The sequence below is a fragment of the Salvelinus fontinalis genome, chromosome 24 (genome assembly GCF_029448725.1).
Source record: "Salvelinus fontinalis isolate EN_2023a chromosome 24, ASM2944872v1, whole genome shotgun sequence".
NCBI classification, from domain to species: Eukaryota; Metazoa; Chordata; class Actinopteri; order Salmoniformes; family Salmonidae; genus Salvelinus; species Salvelinus fontinalis.
The window spans coordinates 29284094-29296155 of NC_074688.1; the positions used below are offsets into that span (position 1 = coordinate 29284094).

Below are 12062 nucleotides of genomic sequence, written 5' to 3' on the forward strand. Positions count from 1 at the left end.
AACTGAAGCTTGGAAAGACTGCAAATTAGCTGTGTTTTGTTTGACCTTTTTTCAATTGACATTTTTTGGTATATATGTATTTCGACGAGCTGAGAAACTGTCTTTCTCGTCCCGGACAGCAGGACATCGAATTTGAATATCTAAACAATGTTGTAAATGTTGGGGAGGCAGACAGCAAGGTTTATACAAATCTCAGCTGTTGAACGAAATGTAGTCTAAAAGAAATGTGAGATAATGTCTAGATGCTAAAGTGGAGATCAAGTTTATAAGTTGCCTGGCTGGGCTGATGAGACAGTGGATAGCGCAGTCAGGTGGAACAGAGTAAATAGGTATTTTAACGTCATATATTTAGCTGGTGGCAATTTGTGGAATAGACACCGGCTGGAATGCGGTTTTAACCAATCAGCATTCAGGATTAGACCCACCCGTTGTATAAATAAACAGGTGTGTGCCTTTCCAAATCATGTCCAATCAATTGAATTTACCACAGGTGGACTCCAATGATGTTGTAGAAACATCTCAAGGATGATCAATGGAAACAGGATGCACCTGAGCTCAACTTAGAGTCTCATAGCAAAAGGTCTGAATACTTATGTAAATAAGGTGTTTCTGTTTTCTATTTTTAATACATTTGCAAAAATTCTAACAACCTGTTTTCACTTTGTCATTATGGGGTACTGTGTGTAGATTGCTGAGGAAAAACATATATTTAATCAATTTTAGAATAAGGCTGTAATGTAACAAATTTGTGGAAAAAGTCAAGGGGTCTGAACACTTTCCGAAGGCACTGTATGTCACCATTCCCCTTCTAAATGGCCTAGACAATCAGTGACTAAACTAACATTTACCTAACCTGACAGACTGAACTATTAACCCACATTAACTCTATGATCTACTGATTATAACAGACAGAGAAACTATGAAAACAAAAGAATGAATGAAAATTACTTGAATCAACCTCCTCAGTGGAAATAAATATTGAAATAAACAAATCACAATTAGTTATTAAAACACATGCGTTGGTTGTTTGATATCTATACATTTTATTTTCATTAGAACACTGAGTCATGGACTACACCCCAAATGGCACCTAAACTTTTTATAGTGCACTACTTTTAACCAGGGTCCATAGGAATCTGGTTAACAGTGTGCATTATATAGGAAAAGGGTGTCATTTGGGACACATCCGTGCAGACGAAAGGGTCTGTTAATAAGAGCTGTTCTATGACATGATGTCTGAATGTCCAGAAAATAAATTGCATGTTTAAATAATGACATTTACAATGCATTTTATCTTGGAGGCTTGGAGTTTTTACCTGAACTGTGCCAGGCAGACAGGAGAGTTCATACAGCTGGCAGGGCTACAGTGAAACATGTAATATAATAATGATAATAATAAATGCAATTAAGCAGACACTTTTATCCATAGTGTGTGCATACATTTTTAAATGGGTGGCCCCAACAGGAATCAAACTCACAATCCTTGCATTGCAAGCACCCTCATCTACCAACTGAGCCACACTGTTCTATCAGGTCCTGAGATGTACAGACTGGATGGATATAGGGGTAGAGCAGTACAGACTAGATAGATATAGGGGTAGAGCAGTACAGACTAGATAGATGTAGGGGAAGAGCAGTACAGACTAGATAGATGTAGGGGTAGAGCAGTACAGACTAGATAGATGTAGAGGTAGAGCAGTACAGACTGGATGGATGTAGAGGTAGAGCAGTACAGACTGGACGGATGTAGAGGTAGAGCAGTACAGACTGGATGGATGTAGGTGTAGAGCAGTACAGACTAGATGGATGTAGGGGTAGAGCAGTACAGACTAGATGGATGTAGAGCAGTACAGACTGGATGGATGTAGGGGTAGAGCAGTACAGACTAGATAGATGTAGAGGTAGAGCAGTACAGACTGGATGGATGTAGAGGTAGAGCAGTACAGACTGGACGGATGTAGAGGTAGAGCAGTACAGACTGGATGGATGTAGGTGTAGAGCAGTACAGACTAGATGGATGTAGGGGTAGAGCAGTACAGACTAGATGGATGTAGAGCAGTACAGACTGGATGGATGTAGGGGTAGAGCAGTACAGACTAGATAGATGTAGGGGTAGAGCAGTACAGACTGGATGGATATAGGGGTAGAGCAGTACAGACTAGATAGATGTAGGGGTAGAGCAGTACAGACTAGATAGATGTAGGGGTAGAGCAGTACAGACTGGATGGATGTAGAGGTAGAGCAGTACAGACTAGATAGATGTAGGGGTAGAGCAGTACAGACTAGATAGATGTAGGGGTAGAGCAGTACAGACTGGATGGATGTAGGAGTAGAGCAGTACAGACTGGATGATGTAGAGGTAGAGCAGTAGAGACTGGATGGATGTAGAGCAGTACAGACTGGATGGATGTAGAGGTAGAGCAGTACAGACTGGGTGGATGTAGAGCAGTACAGACTGGATGATGTAGAGGTAGAGCAGTACAGACTGGATGATGTAGAGGTAGAGCAGTAGAGACTGGATGGATGTAGAGGTAGAGCAGTACAGACTGGATGATGTAGAGGTAGAGCAGTAGAGACTGGATGGATGTAGAGCAGTACAGACTGGATGGATGTAGAGGTAGAGCAGTACAGACTGGATGGATGTAGGGGTAGAGCAGTACAGACTGGATGGATGTAGAGGTAGAGCAGTACAGACTGGATGGATGTAGGGGTAGAGCAGTACAGACTGGATGGATGTAGGGGTAGAGCAGTACAGACTGTATGGATGTAGAGGTAGAGCAATAAAGACTGGATGGATGTAGAGCAGCAATATAGACTGGATGGATGTAGAGGTAGAGAAATACAGACTGGATGGATGTAGAGGTAGAGAAATACAGACTGGATGGATGTAGGGGTAGAGCAGTACAGACTGGATGGATGTAGAGGTAGAGCAGTACAGGCTGGATGGATGTAGAGGTAAAGCAGAAAGACTGCATGGATGTAGAGCAGCAATATAGACTGGATGGATGTAGAGGTAGAGCAGTACAGACTGGATGGATATAGAGGTAGAGCAGTACAGACTGGATGGATGTAGGGGTAGAGCAGTACAGGCTGGATGGATGTGGGGGTAGAGCAGTACAGGCTGGATGGATGTGGAGCAGTACAGACTGGATGGATGTAGGGGTAGAGCAGTACAGACTGGATGGATGTGGAGCAGTACAGACTGGATGGATGTAGGGGTAGAGCAATACAGACTGGATGGATGTAGGGGTAGAGCAATACAGACTGGATGGATGTAGAGGTAGAGCAGTACAGACTGGATGGATGTAGGGGTAGAGCAGTACAGACTGGATGGATGTAGAGGTAGAGCAGTACAGGCTGGATGGATGTAGAGGTAAAGCAGAAAGACTGCATGGATGTAGAGCAGCAATATAGACTGGATGGATGTAGAGGTAGAGCGGTACAGACTGGATGGATGTAGAGGTAGAGCAGTACAGACTGGATGTAGAGCAGTACAGACTGGATAGATGTAGAGGCAGAGAAATACAGACTGGATGGATGTAGAGGTAGAGCAGTACAGACTGGATGGATGTAGAGCAGTACTGACTGGAAGGATGTAGAGCAGTACAGACTGGAAGGATGTAGAGCAGTTCAGACTGGAAGGATGTAGAGAAGTTCAGACTGGAAGGATGTAGAGCAATACAGGCTGGAAGGATGTAGAGAAGTTCAGACTGGATGGATGTAGAGCAGTACAGATTGGATGGATGTAGAGCAGTTCAGACTGGAAGGATGTAGAGAAGTTCAGACTGGAAGGATGTAGAGCAATACAGGCTGGAAGGATGTAGAGCAGTACAGATTGGATGGATGTAGAGCAGTACAGACTGGAAGGATGTAGAGCAGTTCAGACTGTAAGGATGTAGAGAAGTTCAGATTGGATGGATGTAGAGCAGTTCAGACTGGATGGATGTAGAGCAGTTCAGACTGGATGGATGTAGAGAAGTTCAGACTGGATGGATGTAGAGCAGTACAGATTGGATGGATGTAGAGCAGTACAGACTGGAAGGATGTAGAGCAGTACAGGCTGGATGGATGTAGGGGTAGAGCAATACAGACTGAATGGATGTGGCGGTAGAGCAAAACAGACTGGATGGATGTAGAGGTAGAGCAGTACAGACTGGATGGATGTGGAGCAGTACAGACTGGAGGGATGTAGAGCAGCAATATAGACTGGATGGATGTAGGGGTAGAGCAGTACAGACTGGATGGATGTAGGGGTAGAGAAGTACAGACTGAATGGATGTAGAGGTAGAGCAGTACAGACTGAATGGATGTAGGGGTAGAGCAGTACAGACTGGATGGATGTAGGGGTAGAGCAGTACAGACTGGATGGATGTAGGAGTAGAGCAGTACAGACTGAATGGATGTAGGGGTAGAGCAGTACAGACTAGATGTGTGTAGGGGTAGAGCAGTACAGACTGGATGGATGTAGGGGTAGAGCAGTACAGACTGAATGGATGTAGGGGTAGAGCAGTACAGACTGGATGGATGTAGGGGTAGAGCAGTACAGACTGGATGGATGTAGGAGTAGAGCAGTACAGACTGGATGGATGTAGGAGTAGAGCAGTACAGACTGGATGGATGTAGGAGTAGAGCAGTACAGACTGGATGGATGTAGGAGTAGAGTAGTACAGACTGGATGGATGTAGGAGTAGAGCAGTACAGACTGGATGGATGTAGGAGTAGAGCAGTACAGACTGGATGGATGTAGGAGTAGAGCAGTACAGACTGGATGGATGTAGGAGTAGAGCAGTACAGACTGAATGGATGTAGGGGTAGAGCAGTACAGACTAGATGGATGTAGGGGTAGAGCAGTACAGACTGGATGGATGTAGGGGTAGAGCAGTACAGACTGGATGGATGTAGGGGTAGAGCAGTACAGACTAGATGTGTGTAGAGGTAAAGCAGTTGTGTGGTTAATAATGCAGCTAATGAACCTCCCGTCCTTGTTGGGATGGGGAGCACTGTGTGTAGGTTGCTCGAAAATAAGAATTTGGTCAACAACTCAAAGGGCACTGCATATCAATTACCTAGAGATACTGACTGTTTTACTAGTGTTGAGGCGTTTCCTTCCTGATGTTGGAGGGCCAGCATGTGTTGGTAAGGTCTGGCAACAAGACGGCGGTGGTGTACATCAACAGGCAAGGGAGGACGCGGTCTCTCTCTCTCTCTTCTAAATCTGTCATCTGCTCATATGGAGCAGTGTGCATTTCCTGTCGCTCAGGGTGACATATTTTCCTGGGTTTCTCAACGTGGGTGCAGATCTAATGTCCAGGGGAGGTCCTATCTCTACGGAGTGGAGACTTGTTCGGCAGTGCTGACATAGGTCTTTATGCATCACAAGAAAACTTGCATTGTCATCTGTTCTTCTCAATGAGGGATCTGGGCACTCCGTTGGGAACAGATGCTTTGGCGGATCAGTGGCCTCGGACCCTTCTCTATGTGTTTGCTCCGGTGGACCTGATTCAAGCCACTGAGCAGAGGGTCCGTCAGGAAAGTCTGTTGTTGATTCTGGTGGCTCCACGTTGGCCCAGACAAACCTGGTTGCCGGAGATCATCCACTTGTTGGACGGAGACCCATGGAGGGTTCCATGTCATCGGGATCTATTGTCCCAGACACACCGGAGAGTTTGGCACCCACGACCACAGATAGGGGATCTGTGGGTTTGGTCCCTGAAAGGTTGAATTTGACGGCTAGGGGTTTATTCTTGAATGTTATTACGACTATACAGTCGGCAGATGTGCCCTCTACGAGGTGGTGCGGTTCCTGAAAGGCGTGCGTCGGCTCAGACCGGTGTCTAAGCATATAGCATAGACCTGCAACCTGGCTTTGGTCCTGGATGCTCTGTGTGAGCCTCCGTTTGAATGATTCAAGTCTGTGGACCTGAAGGTCCTTTCCTACAAGACTGCCCTGCTCATGATCTTAGAGTCTGCCAAACACGTTGGCGATCTCCACTCAATATCAGTACACCCTTCCTGTTTGGAATTCGCGCCTGGGGACTCTAAAGTGATGTTACCTCCTAATGCAGCTTTTGCTCCCAAGGTTATGCTTATGTCTTACAGGTCCCTGGCTTTCGAGTTGTTCCTTTTCTCACCTTCTTTGTTTGCTTTCAGTGAACAACGGAGGTTGTATGGCCTGTGTCCGGTGCACGCTTTACGCACATATATGGATAGGACCAAGGATATCCGCGTTTGTGACCAGCTTTTTGTTTGTTTTCGCTAATCCACCTCGGTAGTGCGATTTCTAAGCAACTTTTTCTCATTGGCTATCTCCCTGACAAATGACAGCGGAGGAGAAGGGTTGCCTAGCGGTGTGCGGGCTAACTCCACTAGGGGTGTGGCAGCTTCTTGGGCATTGTTCAGGGGCATGACGATTGGTGATATCTGTGCTGCAGCGTGTTGTGGTTCCCCAATTACCTTGTACCTGCTCCTAGTGTGGCTCATAGTGTTCTTATGGCTGGGTCCGGCAGTTGGTGTTAGACACCGGTCTGGTTGCGCATTTGTCCGGGTTACCACAGTTCCCTGCATGTTTGAGCCTTGGGCTGCGGCAGTGTGTAAAGTGTACATTATCAGGGTTACCACTGTTTCCTGTACCTCCTGTACCTAGCCTTATAGTATAGTTATCCAGAGTTCAGTCTGGTTGTGAATATAGATCAAGAGGAGCTGTTCAACAGTCCGATACACTGCCTGAACGCTGCAAACAACTGGTGCCTGAAATAAGAGCAGCAAGCACTGTGGTGGTTTTATGCCTGATGCAAGCGTTTTACTGGAATACAATAGTGGATCCTGGCAGCCATCATAAATTCCTGAAACGTTTACTATGTTCCAATCACAAGGATTATAAAGCAGCAAATGGACTGAGGGAGAGAGAATCTGGTTGCTGTGCCTCCCCTGTCAAGCTCACAGACATTCTAAAAAAATAACAGAGTTTTTTTCTGAGGGGAAAATTTCATCCTAAGACAGTTGAGAAAATAATAAAGAAAATATGATATACTGTAGCTGCTGTTTCTTTTAAAATATCATAGTTTACTGGTATGTTGGCATTCTGACATAGAGAATTAGAATTGCAGACTATTGTATCTATAGTGTTGCCATGTAAGTGGGGGTAGCTTTAGAGACCTGCAATGACTAGCTTCTGTCCAGAATCTCAAGAGGTACAATCAGGCTTTAAGTAGTGGCTGTGAGCGATATTGTCCTTAAAGCCCCGATGCAGTCTTTGTAATTGTATTTTTAATTCATCGCTGTATGTCTAATAAATCCCTCTGTGTTTATTTAATGAAAATGTACTGCTCTTTAAAAGTCCGATGCAGCTGTTTTTATCTCAAAATCAAATCATTTCTGGGTAACAATTGAGTACCTTAGTGTGATTGTTTTCAATTAAAATGGCAAAAGAAACAAAAATAGCTATAAAGAAACACCCTCCAAAATTAGCTGTACCAGTTACAATGAGTACAGAAAATTCTAAATTGAAACTTTCTTTTTAGGTACATCATTTAGAACATATTATAAATTCCAACCGTATTAAAAATGTTGGTCAAAACATTTCTTTTTGGAACATTCAAAAACTCTTCAAAAACATTTACAATTTTTTCAAATATTGCATCATGGTAAAGTTAAAGGTATGTTCACATTCTGGCCAACAGGGGAGCCCTAGGTATCTCGCACTGACAATTCAGAAGTGCTGGACATTATGTAGTGTTCTGTCTATGTGCTCTATATCTATATGATACAGTCTGTGTGCTCTATATCTATACTCTATCTCTCTGCCCTGAGAAGTCTAAGTGGGAGATCCTCCCTGTGTGTTGACAGCCTTTCTCCTCCTCCTCTTTCTCTCTCTTGCCCTCTCACTCCGTCTCTCCCCATATCTCTTTCTCTCTCCTCCTCTTCCTCCTCTCTCTCTCCTCCTACCAACCATCAGGTCAGTGTCTGCTGCCAGAGGGGTGTGGCTTACCCTGGGCCCAGCTAGCTATGGGGCCGGGCGGGGCCTGCCCTGTGGTTACCAAACCCATGATTAGTTTCACTCCCCCTGAACACTGGCAACACCGTCTGCTCTCACTGGCATCAACACACTCCTTTTGTCTACTCATCTGTAACCCAACCCATAAGGAGAGGAGAGGAGAGGAGAGGAGAGGAGAGGAGAGGAGAGGAGAGGAGAGGAGAGGAGAGGAGAGGAGAGGAGAGGAGAGGAGAGGAGAGTTGAGGAGAGGAGAGTTGAGGAGAGGAGAGTTGAGGAGAGGAGAGTTGAGGAGAGTTGAGGAGAGTTGAGGAGAGTTGAGGAGAGTTGAGGAGAGTTGAGGAGAGGAGAGGAGAGGAGAGGAGAGGAGAGGAGAGGAGAGGAGAGGAGAGGAGAGGAGAGGAGAGGAGAGGAGAGGAGTTTTGATAGTGGCTGTTTACTGTTTTGGTTGAGATATTAATGATCTTAACTGACAGACCTTTGAATGGACCAGTCAAAGACAGGCTGTACTCTTTGAAGTAGACATTATCATATCTCTCTCTGTCTCAGTCGCTCTCTGTCTCTCTCTCGCTATCTGGCATCATTTTAGCCCGTACATGGGTAATAATTAGCCTTATGAGTGCAAGATAATATTGTCATAAATACTTAGACAAAACCGCATAAAAAAGCACTGCTCAGGATGTTTTGAATTACATATAATATTACTGACTACATTACATGTTTAGGAAATTACTACTATAAACTTTCTTGCATATATAACAATAAATGGATCTGTTTTAGGCTTGATTCCCTAATGGCACCCTAATGGCCTATGTGCCCTGGTAACAAAGAGTGCCCTATAAAGGTACATCTTAGACTTATTCAAGCCTTTGAGAGGCATGTTGGGCATTCGGGAGTTTGGGAGAATTAACTGTTCTAATTATGACACTACCCAGAATGCCTTGTGTAGCAGTGCAGCAGTGACATCACTGTGACTGTCTTCATCAGACCAGATTGTTTAACAGTTTACCAGCCCCGTAGACATTCAATACTAGAGTACAGACAAATTTGAACTATAACACCAAGAAACTAGGACTATGTAATAGAATATTATAACTGGAATTATTTTAGCTAGAAATTTAATGATTTGCCCCATGTACAATTGAAATGTTTCTGAAATATTATTTTGAGGACCATCTGCGTAAAAGGACTGTATGTGTGTGTGTTAATATATAATATAATATAATTATTATTACGACTATAACTTTTTCTAAAGGAAATTCTAAGAAAACCGCTCCAGAAATATAGCGTTATAGCTCACGTATTAACGGAATCCAGTCCTTTTGGCATATGGAAACCTGTATCATTTATTATTATTGTTGTGTAAACGTTTTAATACTAACTCCGAATTATGGAGTATCCCTAGAGGGATTACAGTTTAATCCCGTCCCTGTAGCGCGGTGGATCCAGTGGATTAAGGCTGTATTGTCTCTCTCTGTACCAGAGTCCCTTTAGGCCACAACACAATGGTTCTGTACCCGCCAACGTCTTATTATTCTCTTTCTCTCTGAGGGGGAGTAGACGAGAGGTCTTGGAATAGAGAGTTTATGTTGCAGAAAGACAAACCCTTCAGATTGATGGGAATCTCTTGCAACAGCATCGACTGTAAAACAATATCTGTCCGTTTACTGAGACGTCGGCCGAATTCTCTATTCAAATGAAGCCTAACATGGGGCGGGTTTAATGTGTCTAAATGTGGAAACAACATTAAGAACAAGTGTCATTACAAGATAATTACATAGGCTAATAAATGGTAATGACAGGGATAAATATGAGTATTAGAATAATAAGTCATGTTTTGATCACGTTTCGTTTAATTTGCAAACGCATTGCTTTCTATTCTGTGAGCATATCGCAGTAATTACAGCCTTTTGTATAATATTACATTATATGTATGTACATGTAGGTATTTATTATAGGTTATACATTATATGTCAGTGCATTGTGTAGTATCTATTCATTAATACGTTGTGAGGCATATTAGGGCTATATGTTTCCATAGGCCTACGATAGTCTACAACTGCAACGTTATTAGACCCGGGATATTACATGTTTACTACAGCTTGTAAAGCACATGCTAAACGGTGAAGGTGTAATCAGATAAGATCAGTTTAATACAGTCAGCGAGTTTATTACAGGCAGCTAGGGCAGGCAGAGAGAAAGAGTAGGAAAGCCGATTCCACTATTCCTGAGCGCTCTGTTAGCACAATGAAAGAGAGCCCAGGGAATTGAAACCAAAATCCACTTGTAATCTCGCAACAGTATCGGGCATAATTGGTTGAGGACCACAATATTAAGATTGATGAGACATTAAAGTGGCTCTTTGGAGTTCACGCGATCGATAAATATCCCAATTTCAAAAGCTTTCATTTGAGCTCGAGACAAATCACTGGAGCCGCGCGCCTCAGCGATACTGATCCAAATAGAACATGGAGGATGGAGGGAGAGGAGAGGACAGGAGGAGAGACGGAGATGCGGAGGAAGGCGGGTGGAAACAGAAAGATTGCATGTGATCCCGTCTGCTGATCAGGGGACATAAAGCCATCGTAAATAAATACTAAATGGATAATGTCAGCGCAAATATATGCGCTTTTATTTTCCCTTAAAGGTTTTTCAAAAACATGTAATTAGTTTAGGATGCTATGCATATTGTAACAGTAGTTTGGGGTGGTGTTGTATCTCTCATTTAGTGGCCCCAGTTGTCGTTATAGTAACTGAAATAATTGTTATGAAAAATATTAGTATGCAAATATGAATAATAATACCCTATAAGTGACCAGTCATCATATTGGCAAGCGCTCCTCCATCTCTTGTTTAGTTCTGATAGGCCATATGACACTGCTGGCCCTATTGCACCGCACGCGTCTTTAGTTCAAATGGTTATTACTTATGTTACTTATGTAAATTAGCGTCATATAGTTTTGAATGCCTAGAATGTATATTGGCCTGAATGCTTGTTGAATAGGCCGAATAGCGATTTGGTTCAAAGTAACCTATGTTAAACCCTCCAGAGTGCAACCCATAATGGAGCCTTGTCCTGTATTTAACCTGAACGAGTAATTCGAGTTTGCATCAAAAATAATGACTCTGAATGAAAACCTGTTACCATCATAATTAAGAACCGTGCATGTGCCCAAATTAATAATAAATTGTAGAATTTGCATCCTATACATTACATCGTCTCAATATCTTCTCTGACTAAATCGAAGTAGACTCAAATTTGATAATAATTCACAATCAAAGAAATCAAATTATTTGTTAGGAATTGTTAAAGACCATACATTGTTTGTCCTTATATCTGATGCACCGTGTAATACACATTATAGGCCCAGTGGTCCTCAGCACCCCGGCCCAGCTCGTGGCCCCGGTAATAGTGGCACGAGGGACGCTCTCCATCACGACGACCGAGATATATTTCGAAGTGGACGAGGATGACCCCTCCTTCAAACGGCTTGACTCCACGGTAAGTCCAACCGCCACGTTCCCTTTCTGTTTGATATGCTATTACCCCACAAGCTTTTGTTCACATTCAAGTTCACTTTACTGATTCGTGTTCATGTTTAGGCTGGGCCCGCATAGACTCCAGGTTCCTTTATTTTGCAAGACACAAATTGTGATTTAGAGATGTAAAAAAATTATCCAGGTTCACACATGTGCAACAATTCAAACATTAGGAGATTGTGGAGCATTTTAGAAAATGTGATCTAATTGAAACCTTGTGCCATTTGGATTCCCAGAATGTAGACGAGCCTTAAGCCTGCCTAGGTTTATACGCGCGCGAGGCTCCACCTGGAGAGAACCTGGCCTACAATATTTTACAAATGTATTGATATTAAGATTCCCTCAAAACCTGTAAACCTATGTCATTAAACGAGAGCCTACGATATCGGTTCAATTTTAGACCAACAGTATCATTGTTTATAAATATGGTGACTGTGTATGGACATGGGATAACAGTTGCACTATTGGGCTAACCCTAACGTTGTAACCTCGACATTTGCACAATTACGGGTTCAAAACACCTGGTTTTGCG

At 43.3% G+C, this 12062-nt stretch overlaps 1 protein-coding gene across 10 annotated transcripts in view; it reads left to right on the forward strand.

Moving 5' to 3' along the window:
* LOC129822249 (neurobeachin-like) overlaps positions 1–12062 on the forward strand; it is a 318368-nt gene that overhangs the window by 177755 nt on the left and 128551 nt on the right. For all 10 annotated transcript variants that reach the window (XM_055880368.1, XM_055880366.1, XM_055880362.1 and 7 more), the window contains one exon: positions 11356–11492. In XM_055880368.1, coding sequence (XP_055736343.1) covers positions 11356–11492 — 137 coding nt within the window. The remainder of the gene's footprint in view (positions 1–11355; positions 11493–12062) is intronic.